This window comes from Sus scrofa, chromosome 2 (genome assembly GCF_000003025.6).
Source record: "Sus scrofa isolate TJ Tabasco breed Duroc chromosome 2, Sscrofa11.1, whole genome shotgun sequence".
NCBI classification, from domain to species: domain Eukaryota; kingdom Metazoa; phylum Chordata; class Mammalia; order Artiodactyla; family Suidae; genus Sus; species Sus scrofa.
In genome coordinates, this window is record NC_010444.4 from 74794161 (window position 1) to 74810769 (window position 16609).

At 49.6% G+C, this 16609-nt stretch overlaps 1 protein-coding gene across 1 annotated transcript in view; it reads right to left on the bottom strand.

The window, feature by feature from the left end:
* The window catches only part of ATCAY (ATCAY, caytaxin), a 38876-nt gene continuing 28154 nt past the window's right edge, over nt 5888-16609 (bottom strand). Inside the window, exons 9-13 of the mRNA XM_005661343.3 lie at nt 15781-15879; nt 15032-15067; nt 11676-11747; nt 10829-10861; nt 5888-8792 (exon numbers count right to left, since the gene is read on the bottom strand). Of these exons, the coding sequence (XP_005661400.1) occupies nt 8783-8792; nt 10829-10861; nt 11676-11747; nt 15032-15067; nt 15781-15879 (250 nt within the window). The 3' untranslated portion in view covers nt 5888-8782. The remainder of the gene's footprint in view (nt 8793-10828; nt 10862-11675; nt 11748-15031; nt 15068-15780; nt 15880-16609) is intronic.

A 16609-nucleotide genomic window follows, 5' to 3' on the forward strand; every position in this document is an offset into this window, starting at 1 on the left:
ACATATGGAATTTCCCAGGCTAGGTGTCGAATTGGAACTATAGCTGCTGGCCTATGCCACAGTCATAGCAATGCCAGATCTGAGCCGAGTCTGCGACCTACACCACAGCTCACGGCAATGCTGGGTCAGGGGTCAAACTTGCATCCTCATGGATAGTAGTTGGATTTGTTACCACTGAGCCACAACAGGAACTCCAAGGAGGATTTTTTTTTTTTGAGAGGATTTATTTATTTATTTATTTTTTAAGGGCCATACCCAGGGCATATGGAGGTTCCCAGGCTAAGGGTCTAATCAGAGCTGTTGCCGCCAGCCTACGCCAGGGCCACAGCAATGCCAGAGCTGAGCCACATCTGCGACCTACACCACAGCTCACGGCAACGCCAGATTCTTAACCCACTGAGCGAGGACAGGGATCGAACCTGCAACCTCATGGTTCCTAGTCGGACTTGTTTCCACTATGCCACAATGGGAACTCCTGAGAGGAGGATTTAATAGCCTCTTTAGGTCATCAAGCATAGACTTTTTTGTCCTACACCCAACAAGACAGGTAGAGGTTTATGAAGGTGGGTTGTTCTCTTTCATTCTCTGTTCCATTAAAATACACTGATCTGTCTTTGCACTTTTTTTTGGTCATGCCCACAGCATGTGGAGGTTCCCTCGACAGGGATCGAACCCTCACTACAGCAGTGATCCAAGCCGCGGCAGTGACAACAGTGCATCCTTAACCCACTGGGCCATAAGAAACTCCTGTAGTTGCACTTTGAATGGATCTTTTGCCCATGAGTGATTTTGACCTCGAAGACCCCGTGAAAGGTCTCAGTGACCGCCACCCTTACCCACCCCAGACACACTTTTAAGAACCTCTGGTTAAGAATCCTGAGTTTGAATCCTATTTCTGCCACTTGCCAGCTGGGGGAGCTCAGGCCCTGCCCTGGCATCTCTGTACCTCACTGTTCTCATCTCTATAACAGGAGGCTGCTGGCCTCAACCAAGGGAGGAGGCTGTCTTTGACCTTGGGCTCCCACCTCCAGGGGGTTTTATGAAGGGAGGTTGCCCTGTCCTACCCATCATTTACCTCTCACTCAACAGCCAGAGCTGCTGCTACAAGGGCCTTTGTATATGCCAGTCTCTCCTCTGGGAGGTCCCCTATCTAAGCCTCCTCCCTCGGGCTAACTTTGCCCAAGTCATCTTGTGCCAGCTTGGACATCCCCTCCTCCAGGAAGCCTTTCTGGATTCTCCCTCCCTCCCTCCACACCATGAGTTCCCTCTGGGGCAGACAGGGCCAGATGTGTCTTGTTCTTGGGTGTATCCTCAGTGCCCAACAAGGCTGGGCCTACCAGACAGAGGCTCCCTACATGGTAGCAGAAGGAATAAGTAAAACAGGAAGAGGTGGGAGCGTTGAATCCAGCCTCCAGGTGAAGTGAGGGGATTCCGGTAGGAATCCTGCTAAGTCAGTATAGCCAGAATCCTCCCTTAGCCCTCTTGCCTCCTCCTACTGATTCTCTGGCCACCAACCCTGCCTGCTCCCTGGCTGTGAACCTGCTGCCTGTGCTGTATTTGGAGTGGAGCCTGGCTCTACGTGGGTGGAGATCTCTCCCCAACTGCAGTGGCTCCTGAGTACAATCCTGTTTTGCTCTGCAAATTGTCTGGCACTGATTTTTCTTTAAACCTGCTCCCTCTCTGTGGTGGCCAGAGGGAGCTTTGTAAAAAACCTGACCAAGTGTTGTCTTTTCTCTGTTCCAATTCTCCTGTGACCCCCACCCGACGTCCTCATTTACATTTAGAAGTCTTTTGGAGGAGTTCCCGTAGTGGCTCAGTGGGTTAAGAACCCAACTAGTATCCATGAGGATATGGGTTCAATCCCTGGGCTTGCCCAGTGGGTTAAGGATCTGGTATTGCCATGAGCTGTGGTGTAGGTCACAGATGAGGCTCAGATCTGGTGTTGCTGTGGCTGTGGTGTAGGCTGGCAATTGCAGCTCCAATTTGACACCTAGCCTGGGAGCTTCCATTTGCTGTGGGTATGGCCCTAAAAAGACACACACACACACACACACACACACACACACACACACACACACACACACGCGAAGAACAAGAAGCCCACTGGCCTCACCCCAGGCCCTGCCCTGTCTTTCTCTCCATGGCTGACTTTCCTGCATCTCACCAGCAGGATGGTAAAAACAGCTGCTCAGGACCAACCAGTGATGGAGACAGAAAGTTACTGATGCTGTTGATAGCTAGTTAATGGACTCATCTAGTAGTCTCAGGCAGGACTGACCTGGTACAGAGGTCAGGAGAGGTCACTGGGCAACTAACTTGCTCAGGGGCAGAGTGAGCAAATGGCCAAGTTGGGGGTCTTGCCCACTGGCCCCCACCTGCTTCTCCCCTCCAGCCCCACTGGGTCACAGTTCCCATGTTGGCAGTGAGTTGGACCTGTGACCCTGAGCTGCATCAGGTCACCCTTGGCAGGAGGAAAGCCAGCTCCAGGATGTGACCTCTGGCCCAGTTTCAGTGGCTAGAATTTCCCGAGAGCCTCCTTGTGGGGCATGTGGCCCAAGCCACAGGTGATGTGACCTGCCCAGATAGAGGACTTGGCAGAGCACCGCTGGGAGGCCTCCCGGTTGGCTCTCCCTGGCACATAGGCTCCCAATGCAGACGGCCCATTGGTCTAAGGTCATTAAAAGTGATCATCCTGGAGTTCCCGTCGTGGCGCAGTGGTTAACGAATCCGACTAGGAACCATGAGGTTGTGGGTTCGATCCCTGGCCTTGCTCAGTGGGTTAACGATCCGGCGTTGCCGTGGGCTGTGGTGTAGGTTGCAGACGTGGCTCGGATCCCGCGTTGCTGTGGCTCTGGCGTAGGCTGGCAGCTACAGCTCCGATTAGACCCCTAGCCTGGGAACCTCCATATGCCGCGGGAGCAGCCCAAGAAATGGCAAAAAGACACACACAAAAAAGTGATCATCCTGTCCCATAGTGTGTGACTATCCTTATAGGAAACATCCAGAACAGGCAAATCCACAGAGACAGAGTAGATTCCTAGTTCCCATGGGCTAAGGGAGGGATAGAGGGTGACTACTGATAGGGACAGAGTCTCCTTTTTGGGTGATGGAAAAGTTCTGGATCTAGACAGAGGTAATGGCACTAAAACATTGTGAATGTGCTAAATGCTACTAATAGTAAATTAAAAAAAGAAGTGAGGAGTTCCCATCATGGCTCAGCAGTTGTCGAACTCAGCTAGCATCCATGAGGATGCGGGTTTGATCCCTGGCCTTGCTCAGTGGGTTAAGGATCCGGTGTTGTCTTGAGCTGTGGTTGTAGGTCGCAGACATGGCTCAGAACTCGAGTTGCTATGACTGTGGTGTAGGCTGGCGGTTACAGCTCCAATTGTACCCCTAACCTGGGAACTTCCATATGCCATGGGTGTGGCCCTAAAAAGACAAAAAAAAAGAAAAGAAAAAAAAAGTGACCATGCCGTATTTAGCTCTGGGTTCCGAAGAACACCCACCACAGGGAGTCTGGCCCCTGGCCCTTTCCCCCTGCACTCCTTCAGCGACTTTTCATTCTTCTGCTCCTGGCTCACCCAGCTCTGTCCAGCCTCTAGGCTTTGCCCTTGCCAGCCTCTCCGCCAGGGTTATCTTTCTGCCAGCCTGTTGGCCTGGCTAACTGCTACTTCTCTCTGGTTTCCAATCAGAGAGGACCTCCCCCTCCCCTACGAGGGACCCTTCCTAGTCTTTCCTCCTGGTTGCCAATGAGGCTCTGGTTCCCTGCATCAAACTTTCCCACTGCGCTGGGAGCAACATGAGGGGTGCTTGGTCCCGGAGGGGCCCCCAATACTCAGAAGATGAATGAATGAATGAGTGAATGAACGAGTGAGGTTCTCAAGAACCCTCTTAGAATAATCAGAGATGAGACGGGGTGGGGAAGGGAGTGGGTCCATTACCCCTAAACATTGCAACCCATGATCCCAGCTCCAGCTCTGCTGTCTTCAGCCCCCTTCCTTGTCCCCCCATGCAGGCCTGTCCCTCAACAATCCCCGTGAAGCCACCCACTCTGTGAAGGGAGTCTCAACTGATACCACAGAGGCAGGATGGCAGAGGCAGTGAGCTTGCACCTGTTGTCTCCTTCCATCAACCTGATGGTGAGGTGCTACCAGCAGGTCCCCAAATCCTGGGCATGGACAAAGGGAGGACTGCTTCTGTCCCTGTCATGGGAGGTTCCATTCTGACCCTTTGAGGGGCACAGCCCCCCAGCTGTCCTGCAACTGACAGAGGGCTTGGGGGTCCCTGGTCCTGTGATGGGGTGGCCAGCAGGGATGAAGCTTAGGGTTGGGCCTTAGACCCATCACTCCGTTCATGTGACCCCAGGAGAGCCATGTCATCTCTCCATGCCTCAGACTTCTCCTCAGTAACATGGGAACTGTGCTAGGTTGGGCTTGGACTATTATTACTACTGTTACTATTATTATTATTGTGGTATTATAATTTATAAGAAGAAACATAAATTTGGTCTTGTCCCAGTTCCTGGAAGACGGCTCCTAAAACCCTTGTTTCCTAACTGATGAGAGGGAACATCTTTTGTTTTAATAATTGGTCTTGTCCTCTGTTCTGAAATAGCTCCAGAGAATGAAGATGAAAGAGATGTCTTTTGCTATCCTTTTTTTTTTTTTTTTTTTTTTTTTTTTTTTTTTTTTTTTTTTTGCTTTTTAGGGCCACACCTGTGGCATGTAGAGGTTCCCAGGCTAGGGGTCAAATCAGAGCTACAGCTGCAGGCCTATACCTGCAGGATCTGAGCTGAGTCTGTGACCTACACCACAGCTCACGCCAACACTGGAATTCCCGACCCACCATTTGAATGAGGCCAGGGATCAAACCTGCATCCTCACAGATACTGGTCAGATTTGTTTCCGCTGTGCCATGATGGGAACTCCTCTTCTACTATTCTTTTTTTTTTTTTTTTTTTTTTTTTTTTTTGTCTTTTTGCTATTTCTTTGGGCCGCTCCCGCAGCATATGGAGGTTCCCAGGCTAGGGGTCTAATCGGAGCTGTAGCTACTGGCCTACGCCAGAGCCACAGCAACGTGGGATCCGAGCCGCATCTGCAACCTACACCACAGCTCACGGCAACGCCGGATCATTAACCCACTGAGCAAGGGCAGGGACCGAACCCGCAACCTCATGGTTCCTAGTCGGATTCGTTAACCACTGTGCCACGACGGGAACTCCTCTTCTGCTATTCTTAGCAAGTCCTTTCAACCACACCTGAGATGCTATGAGATGACTTTTGGAAAGGCCCAATAACCACAGGATGGGGGCCGGTGGCCAGGGGAACCCCCCACTGTGGGAACTTTCAGCACCACCCTAGCCTCTCCAGGGAGTGGGGAGGGGGTGGAATTGAGTTAATCACCAATGGTCAGTGGTTTAATCAATTGTACCTATGTGATGGCACCTCCAAAAATCCTTTAAGGATTCCAGTGGAGCTTCCAGGTGGGCGGACACTGGAAAGGGCCAGGAGGGTGGTACCCAGAGGAGGCATGGAAGATCTGCTCCCTTTCCAGCACCTCGCCCGGGGTGTCTCTTCCATCTGAGTTGCATCCTTTTATAATACCTGCAGTTGACTGTGGTTTGAAGAGGGGACAGGCTTGTGGGGCTGAGCCCTTTACCTGTAAGTTCTGCCCAAACCAGTAGTGTCAGGATTGAGTTGAATTGTCAGACACAGCTGGTGTCTGCCAGGAATTGGAGAATTGTTTAATAACAGTGGTGATTATTATTAACTGCTGACTAAATGATTCCAGAGAGACTTGGGGGCAGGAAAGGAACTTGAATCACACAGAGGCAGAGCTGAAAAGGGCCTCAGAAAGAACCAGCCTGGGTCGCCCCTGATTGCATAGCATTTTTTTTATTACTCAGTGAATTTATTACATTTATAGTTTTACAATGATCATCACAATCCAATTTTATAGGATTTCCATCCCACAACACCAGTGCATCCCCCCACCCCCCGAACTGTCTCCTTTTGAAACCATAAGTTTTTCAAAATCTATGAGTCAGCATCTCTTCTGCAAAGAAGTTCGTTCTGTCCTTTCTTCAGATTCCACATGTCAGTGAAAGCATTTGATGTTGGGTGTCTCATTGTCTGACTGACTTCACGTAGCGTGATAATTTCTAGGTCCATCCATGTTGCTAAAAATGCTGGTATTTCGTTCATTTTAATGGCTGAATAATATTCCATTGTGTATACGTACCACCTCTTCTTGATCCACTCCTCTCTCTGTCAATGGGTATTTAGGTTGTTTCCATGTCTTGGCTATTGAAAATAATGCTGCAATGAACATTGGAGTACATGTGTCTTTGCGAGTCATGTTTTTCTCTGGATAGATGCCCAGGAGTGGGATTGCTGGATCAAATGGGAGTTCTATTTTTAGTTTTCTCCATACTGTTTTCCACAGTGGTTGGACCAATTTACAATCCCACCAACAGTGTACTAGGGTTCCTTTTTCTCCACACCCTCTCCAGTACTTATTGTTTGTAGCCTTTTTGATGATGGCCATTCTGGCTGGTGTAAGGTGGTACCTCTTAGTGGTTTTGGTTTGCATTTCTCTCATAATGAGTGATGTTGAACATCTTTTCATGTGTTTTTTGGCCATCTGTATGTCTTCTTTGGAGAATTGTCTGTTTAGATCTTCTGCCCATTTTTTGATGCTGATCATGTAGCATTGAGCTGTGTTCCTTTCCAGCCCGTGAAAGCCCTTCCCTCTGCGCTACAACCAAGACCAGCGCCACATCCCTAGGACATGGACAAAAGTCACAAACCTCCCTTCTCAGTTATAGTTTATTTATTTCACATAAAAATCCCCCAAAGCTCATGGAAATGATGTCTTCACATCACGAAAGTAATCATCATGAATTGTTTTTGTTTTTTTAAAAACTGCAAAACTCACTGTCAGAAGGATGGGTGTATGAACTAGAACTCTGGGGACTTATGACGTGTCCCATGTGTCACAAGAGGAAACCCAAGGTCCCTTTATAGTGAGAGCTTGGCATCCATTACATTTTGGCCAAAACTGCCCCACAGATGCAAATCTTTCACAAAGCCAATTTTGAAGGGTGCAGGTGGCAGGCGGCCTGGACACAGTGGCCCCATTTGGATGGAGCTGTGCTGTGGAACTTCAAACATCTGTTGACATGTGGCTGGCCTGGCAACAGCCTCCATGGGAGTCTCTATTCTGGAGGGGCTGTTGTGGTACAGTTGGGGTCCTTGGTTCCACTTGCCTGAGGACTATGGCTGCTGGTGGTCCAGAGGGGTGGTGGGTGGGCTACTATGAACTGGGGGCCCATGTTGGAATTTCTTGTGCAGTCAGAATCTTTAGGCTGCAGGCTCTTTGAGGGTAGGATGGACTAGCATTCGGGGTGGCACAAGGAAGCACTGCCACTCCTCTTCCTCAGCACTGAATGCCACTAGCCCCCTCCCACAGTTGGAATAACCTAAAACTCACCCCATTGATGTCCACTGAGAACAAGAATCTCCTACTGTGAAATTATTGGGGAAGGGGAGTCAACCAAACCTGGATGACACCCGCTAAGGACGGCTACAGAGCCAGGAAGAGGGGCCAGACAATGCGCCTGCTCAACTTTTGCTCAGATTCACAGAAATAGACTCAGGATTGGAGGGGACTGCAGAGGACCACTTTCTGCAAGCACCATCCAGCATTTTCTTGAATGGATCTAGGGACGGGGAACTTACTCCCTCTAGAGCCCACCTGGCTGGTGTTTGGACCACATTGGAAAAGCGTTTTTTGTCCTAAGGAAAATTGTCTCCCTTGAATGTAGGTGGCCATAGCATCCAGGCCATTGGGATTTATTTTCCTAAGTGTCATTCGTAACACTCAAATATCCAGTACCCTGTATCTTCCTTTTTCTTTGTCTGTGTTTCTGGGACGACCTTATTTCAGAGCTGGTTTCTCAGCCACTGCTCTTGGTGGGAACCTGAGGGATGCATCCCAACTCCGTGTAGGGGGCGGGGATTGGGGAAGTGGGGAGGCTTATTCCCTCAGTAGGAGGTATTGATCAGGATTGCCCTGTGGTATGGCCTCCACATTCAAGGGGCTTGAGAATGTTCTAGATTGAGGGGGGTGTGATTCTACAATTGTAGGACCAGGGTGATTATCAGTGCTGTAGGCTCCGATGCTCCCTAAGAAGGTGGGAGTTATAGGAGATGAGGGGGGCTGGTCAAAGGAAGAGCTATGAGATCAAGGGCTGGGTGGTACCCAGGGCTTGGTGCTGCTTGGTGTGGGGAGCTGAACTTCCAGGCCAGATGCCCAGGGCTGCAGGGGCCGTTCTGGGAGGAAAGGCACAAGAAGGAATCCAGTCCTGGCCAGGGAGTTGGTGGGCATCTGTGGTTCCAATCTGGGCCAGGTGACAAGCAAGAGAAGGATCCTGACCAGGATTTTGTGCAGTGGGAGAGGTCTCTGAGGCCACCAAGGATGCATGTGCCACACTCAACATTTCTTGCCCTTCTTGGCTGTGAGTTCATGAGTGTGGGAGGGTGAAGGCTGAGAACTGGGTCCTTTTCCAGAATGCACTAATACTGCATCATTAAAAAAATGTTTTCAAGCAGCTAGAGAGGATGCTGGGTTTCAGAGATGAATGGAGGAGACAGGCACCCCCCACCCCCGAGTCTGTGAGTCAGGATGAGGCAAGGACAAGATCCAGGGCCAGAGGACATCTGACAGAGGTTTCTTGGCATCTGGGATCTTCTTTCATGTCCTCCTCTGTGCTCACATCATCTCAGGACATGCTAAAGAGGAGAAACACAGCTATTATCATAATTTTTTAAAAAAAAACTGAAAATATTCCACGTACATGGACTCCAAAAGAATATCTAACCTGGCTTTGTGGTGCCCTCAGAAGAAAGAGAGGCACCTGCCTTTTAAGGTCTGCTACCTGCCACCCACCTTCAAGGTGTGGTTCTGAAGGGGACCTCTCTCTTGGTGCCCCAGCCAAAGAACAGGACCCAGGGTTGGTGCCCTCAATCAGACTGGAGGGAGGCTTCAACTTACCCATCTATTTACCAACCCATATATCCACCCACCCATCCATCCATCCACCTACCATCCTTTCATTCACCCACCTACCTGCTCATTCACTAATGTACCCATACACCTACTTATCCATCCACCTATCTATCCATCCATCCAACCATCTATCCACCCCCTCACCCATTCATCCATCCATCTTGTCCATCTGTCCATCCACCCACTGCTCCCTACAATTTCTTCTTTTGTGTATTTAATCATTTTAAATATCTTTATTTTATCATCTCTATCTGAGGATTCCCAGGAGGGGGTCTAATTCTGCTGTTTGTTGTTTCTGCTGACATTTTCTTTTCTTTCTTTTTTCTTTTTTTTTTTTTTTTTGTCTTTTGTCTTTTTAGGGCCGCACCTGCAGCATGTGGAGGTTCCCAGGCTAGGGGTCAAATTGGAGCTACAGCTGCCAGCCTATGCCACAGCCATAGCAACGCCAGATCTGAGCTGCGTCTGCGACCTACAGCACAGCTCATAGCAATGCTGGATCCTTAACCTACTGAGCGAGACCAGGGATTGAACCCACAACCTCATGGTTCCTAGTCAGATTCATTTCTACTGCGCCACAACAGGAACTCCATGCTGACATTTTCTTATGGTGAAAGATTTCCTTGTGTATTTTGTCTATGGATGGGAACTCATCTCTAGAAGGCATGGATTGAGACGGTCTTGTGAGAAATGCATTGAGAACTTGCTTCCATTAGGTTTCTCCAGAGCAATACTGGTCTAAGACCATTTCTGATGATATTTATTTCTTAGCCTGGGGCCTCCTGGGTCACATGGATAGTATTAAGGTGTGTGGCCAGGCATCGATACAGATTTATAGCAGAGTGTGTGGTCAAGGATTAACCCTGCACATTCCAAAGAAAAGGTCTGGCCCTTGCCCAGCTCCTGAGAGGTCACCTCTAAGTCCTTGGAGTGTCTTGCCTGATAAGAGTATCTTGGTTTGCCTGGGAACTTGGGTCACACTGAATAGTCTGTGCTAACAATGTTAAGGCTTGGGCCTTGGATCATGTGGTATCAGTTTAGTCTATGGGGAGGCTAGAGACTAAGGTCAGCCACGTGGTGATCAGCCATGCATATGACTAACCCTCAATAAATACCCTGCACACCAGGGCTCAAGTGAGTGCTTGGCAACACTGTGTGAACAGCCACACCTGGCTTCTGAGAGAATAAAGGGCTGTGCCAAAAACTCCCTTGGGAGACAAAAACTGGGAGCTGGCACTTGGCTTCTCCTGGCCCCACCCCACACACTTTTTCCTATTGCTGATTTTGATCTCTATCTACCCTTCCACTGTAATAAACTATAACCATGAGCAGATGAGCTTTGCTGAGTCCTATGAATCCTTCTAGCAAACCACTGACCTAGAGGTATTCTCCAGTACCCCCAACACATAGGGAGGCTTTTCCTGGGATCCAGAACCAGGCAGACACACTGAGACAGGCAGTAGGCAGACAATGCACCTTTTGGCTGAGTAAAATCCAAGGCTTCAGGGGGCCTGGCTGCAGTCAGGACTGCCATGTGGCTCAGCTCTAGGTCCTCCTATCAATGGTGCTCCCTAGAGTGGTGCAGGGACTGCCTGCTTGGCTCCAGAGGAGGCCCTGTTGTCATGGTACCCATGGTCTCCCTAACTCCCCGGAGCAGCATCTTCTCCCCCCCAATAGTAAGTCATGGGACACTCATCCAGGGTAGGTTCCACCTAGACTGTTTCTTAAAAATGTCACCAAGATTTCCCCACTTCCCACCCACCTTGTTTCCTGATCTTCTGTAGCCAGAGAAGACCTGTGGGAGAGGGAAAAAGTCTCAGAATTAGTTGCCTACTTGGAGAGCCTTAGCATTTGGCTGTGAGCCACATGAGGGCCAACAATGGCTTTGTCTTGATCTGTCACAAAGCAAGCATCAGCATATGTCTGTTGTAACAAATGAGCCAAGACAGGCAGCCATGAGGATACACAGCCAAGCCCCTTTATTTCTGAAAAAAAGCAACTACTAATGCTGCTCCAGGTCTACCATGAAGAAGGCTGACCCCTCCCACCTGCACAAAGGTCACCAGCCAGAACCTTCATCTGAGATCAAATCTTAATTTCTTGGCTGTATCCAAGGCCACTGGTCCCTGTGTTTGGCCTGTGCTAGATGCAGGATGGTGGTGGTGAGGAAACAGTCCCAAGATGCAGCCACTGTCCTCAAAAAGCTCAAGGACAGGAGAAGGAGGGTATGACAAGGGTCAAATGCAAGCGGCAGACCAGACAGAGACAGGAAAGGTGGAAGGGGCTTCTAGAGGCTAGAGAGGGGGCCCTGCTGGCTGTCTACACACCCCAGGTTCAAAAAAAAAAAAAGGAGGAGGAGGAAGGAAATGGGAACAACTACTTAATGGGGTACAGGGTCTCCTTCTGAGCTGATGGCATGTTCTGGAACTAGAGAAAGGTCCTGGTTGCCCAACACTGTGGATGTACTAAGTGCATTTTAAAACGGCACAAAAGAGTGGGCCTCGTGCTGGCTGACTCACACTCATTTCAGCATCACGGTAACATCAGATGACCTGTATCCGAAGTTCAGTGGGGTATGGGCTCTCACCAGCGGCCACCAGCACACTTACCTGTCCTCTGCCAGAGCCGACTCTGCCTTCTCTTCAGACCTGGGCAGGACATACTCTGGCTGTGGCCTCGCACTGGGGACAGAGAGAGGTGACAAGAGATGAATGGCTGGCCAAGTGGGCCGAGGGGCTCTCGGCTTCCACTGACCCATTTGTCTAGGTCTGTCATGGCCTGACAATAACTTGGAGAGAGTTTGGCTGCCCTAGGAATGGCCATGGCCTGTGGGGTATAATGAGTGATGGCCAGGGGTTGGTGAAGTGGAGGCAGCTGGGGCTATTTCTTGGAGGCATTTATCTCAGCTTATCACTGCAGAGGCCTCTCTGCACTTGCTTCTGTCTCTGTGCTGTGCTTCTGAAAGGTGAGTGACCTGCTTCTCCTGTCATCTCTCTACTCCCATCCATAGCTAAGGCTCAGAAGAGGGGGGGCGTGTAAATCAGAGAGCCAGGGAAAGGGGAGGGGGAGCCGGTGGGGAGAAAGAGAGGAAGAGAAAGCAGAGACCAGACGTGACCACCTCACACCCATCAGGATGGCTACTGTCTTTTTTTTTTTTTTTTTTTTTTTTTTTTTTGTCTTTTTAGGGCTGCACCTGTGGCATACAGAGGTTCCCAGGCCAGGGGTTGAATCGGAGCTGTAGCCGCCAACCTATGCCACAGCCATAGCAATGCAATATCCGAGCCATGTCTGCAATCTACACCACAGCTCACAGCAATGCCAGATTCTTAATCCATTGAGCGAGGCCAGGGATCGAACCTGCATCCTCATGGATGCTGGTCAGATTTGTTTCCACTGAGCCACGACAGGAACTCCAGGACGGTAAATGTCTTAAACACAGGACATTTGTTATTGTGTTGGTGGGGATGTGGAGACACTGGAACCCTGTGCGTGGCTGGTGGGGATGTCAGATGATGTGGCCGCTGTGGCTAAGACTCTAGTTGTTCCTCAAAAGATGAAGCATTAGGAGTTCCCTTTGTGGCTCAGCAGTTAATGAAGTCAACCAGGATCCATGAGGATGCGGGTTTGATCCCTGGCCTCATTCAGTGGGTTAAGGACCTGGCATTGCCATGAGCTGTGGTGTAGGTCACAGATTCGGCTCAGATCTGGCGTTGCTGTGGCTGTGGTGTCGGCCGGCAGCTGTAGCTCCAGTTAGCCCCCTAGCCTAGGAACTTCCATATGCTGAGGGTGTGGCCCTAAAAAGCAAAACATAAAATCTAAAAAAAAGATGAAGCAGTGAGTTATCATCTGATCCACTGGATCTTGAATCTATAAACACCCCAAAGAAGTAAAAGCAGGGAATTTACTAGATAATTGTACACCCGCGTTCACAGCAGCACAGTTCACAATAGTCAAGAAATGGAAAGAACCCAAGTGTTTCCTGAGAGATGATGGATGGACAAAGTGTGGTTCATCACACAGTGGAATGTTATTCAGCCTTAAAAAGGAAGGGAGGAGTTCCCGTCGTGGCGCAGTGGTTAACGAATCCAACTAGGAACCATGAGGTTGCGGGTTCGGTCCCTGGCCTTGCTCAGTGGGTTAACGATCCGGCGTTGCCGTGAGCTGTGGTGTAGGTTGCAGACGCGGCTCGGATCCCGCGTTGCTGTGGCTCTGGCGTAGGCCGGTGGCTACAGCTCCGATTCAACCCCTAGCCTGGGAACCTCCATATGCCACGGAAGCGGCCCAAGAAATAGCAACAACAACAAAAGACAAAAGACAAAAAAAAAAAAAAATTAAAAAAAGAAAAAAAAAAAGGAAGGGAATTCTCATACTCACTACCGTGTGGATGAACTTTGAGGACATGATGCTCAGTGAAATAATCCAGACACAGAAGGACAAATACTATCTCATTTCACTCCCAGGAGGTCCCTAGAGGAGTCAGATCCATAGAGACAGAAAGTAGATGGTGGGGCCAGGGGCTCAGGGAGGCGAGGGAAAGTCAATATTTAGTGGGGACCAAGTTTCAGTTTGGGAGGATGAGAAAGTTCTGGAGATGGATAATGGGGATGGTTGCATTACAATGTGAATGCACTTATGCCACTGGGCTGTGCATTTAAAAATGGCTAAGATGGGGAATTTTATGTTATGTGTATTTTACTACAATTAAAAAATTAAAAAAAAAGAAATATAGGAAGGAAAGAAGGAGGAAAGGGAGGGAGGAGAGGAGAAAAACTCTATGGAAGGCATCCTGCCACCCTCTAGGGTCCTTCCAGCCATTCAGCCCTTGCTCATCACTATTAAAGGCTGATGTGTGAAGCCAACATCATTCTTCTCACTATGAGTCTCACCTGCCGACATCACCCCTCCTGCCCCAGGATCTGCTTTCCTCACTCTGTAAGGCATCCCTCCCCTTTGCCCTTTGAGGAACTTTTTGGACCATGATTCAGTCTTAACCAGTTCAGTTTCCCCCAGGCTGGCACAGGGCCTGTCAATGGCACATGTTATCGACCCACTGAAAACCCCAACTCTCTCTCTTGCTGTGTGGCCTTGAGCAAGTGTCTTGCCCTCTCTGAGCTTCAGATTCCCTGGTTATCAGATGCTTTAGGAATCCCAGCCCTGCCCAGCTCTCAGGGGTGGGGGATGGTGGGAAGGGATGCGAGAAAGGATCCAGGAATGGTCTAAGGGCTCCATAACTGGGCGGGACTGGAATAGTCCTGAGATTCTGTGAGCACTGCCACTCTTGAAGAATTAGCCTGTAAGTTGGTGAAGGGGTGATCCTGGGTCTGCCAAGGGATCATGGAGAGGGTTTGTTCCCCCGGTGTCACCAGAATTACTAGGAGGGAGTTCCCGTCGTGGCTCAGTGGTTAACAAATCCGACTAGGAACCATGAGATTGTGGGTTCGATCCCTGGCCTCACTCAGTGGGTTAAGGATCCAGTGTTGCCGTGAGCTGTGGTGTAGGTCACAGATGCAGCTTGGTTCTCATGTTGCTGTGGCTGTGGCATAGGCCAGTGACTACAGCTCCAATTAGACCCCTAGCCTGGGAACCTCCATATGCCGCAGGTGCGGTCCTAGAAAAGACAGATAAATAAATAAATACATAAAATAAAATAAAGAATTACTAGGAGGACTCTCTATGGAGTACACTATTTTCGCCCAGTGGGTGATGCTGTTCCTGATTTCTCACGATAACCCTCATGGTGGCTGTGAATGTTTCATTTGCTTAATGTCACTCTGTGACTGAGTTGGGGAGTCTGGATCTAAGCCTGGGTCTGACTCCAAGCCCTCATGAAAAGGGCAGGACCTTGAACCATGTAAATGCATGACAGTGGTCCTTGCTAAGTGAAAGCCACCCGTTCCCCCTAAGATGTAGGCCCAGCTCCTCGCCAGCCCCAACCCAGCCGCCGCACAGGCTTCTGTGCACAGACCTCTCTCTCCTGGCCTTCAGCCGTTCCTCTTCATACCTGGAAGAGAGAAAGAGGAAAGGACGTCAGATGCAGCCTGGAAATTTCTTTCCCTCTGGAAACAGGAGAGCAATTTCATGGTCACATCTGAATACATGCTAAGCTTTAGAGCAAAAAGGACAGTCAGAACTGACAGCCTGCTGTTCTTTTCTTGTTTCCCTCAGCTGTTTTATAAGCTTCCCTCACCCCAGGGTGGGGAGCATCTGTTTTGCTGGCATATTCCAGCATCTGGTGCAGATGCAACTCAGCGGGCATTTTTCGAATCAGCACTGAACAGAGCCATTATAAAGCAACGCCCTCATTGACGTGGGTTGGTCTACAGCTTCCTCCGCAGGGCAAAGTTTTTCTGTAAAGGGCCAGAAAGTTAATATTTTCAGCTTTTGCTGGCCCATCTCTGTAACAACCCTTCAATTCTGTTGTAGCTCAAAAGCAGCCTCGGATGGTTTGTAAATGGATGGGTTTGGCTGTGTGCCAATAAAACTTTATTTATAAAGGTAAGCTGGGGATCAGGGCTCACTGGACCCTGCCCTGCACTAGATGGCCAGGCTCACTGTGTTCTGTAATTTCATCCAAGCTTGTTTCACTGTATTTCCCTCTGTTCTGCTCTCTCCCACTTAGGTCTGATTTCATAGCAGTCTGGCTGGGCTGAGCAAGGGTGGCTGGGAGTTGACAGGGATGGAGGTGGGGCACTCCCACGGCATGGGAACACTCACTGTAGCACGCAGTCTGGGATCTGCACATGCTCCATGGGGATGAGCTGCTCCAGATCTTCCAAGCTATGAACATACTGGATCTTGTTGATAAACTTGACACTGGTGGAAAGAGTGGGAGGGAGATGTCTGAAAGCCAGCCCTTGGGGTGGTTACTCAGGGCCAGAAGGAGCAGTGGCAGATGGGTATGCACACACAACCCTAATCCGGGATGCCCCAGGAGCCTTTGCCCAAACCTCCCTCCTGGCCCGTGCCAGCCTCCACCCCCTGCCCCTAGTTGGGGGACAGAGCAGAACCTGGGGTCTCCCCTTGCAAAAATGGGAGGGCCCTGAGCCAGGCAACCCACTCCAGTCCCTGCCAAGCTGAGGAACTTGTTTGAAGGAGGGAATAGATGCCACTAGACTCCAGGCTGTCCCTTCATCTTCCCTAGGAGCTGCTCTTCCTCATGAATCTTCCCAAGAATGCCTTCCTGACACAACTGCCACTGCCCTGGTGTCACCCACAGTCATCTGGGCATGAGATAGGTACACGTGGGGACTGCTGATTCACCCTTCATTCTTTCAGGATGAATGGCTTCTTCCTGTCCAAGCCCCAGTTCTGGCTGTCTGCTACCATGAAGGCTTTGTTACCACTGTCTTGCTTTGAAGTCATTATTTAAAAAAAAAAAAAATTACCCTAAACCTAATTTTGGTAAAACATCAAATAAATGGTTTTCAAGGTCAAATAAGTTTTTCTTTTTTCTTTTTCCTTTTAAAGTCTGTTTTCTTTATTCCTTTTTTTTTTTTTTTTTTTGCCTTTTAGGGCCACACCTGTGGCATATGGAAGTTCCAAG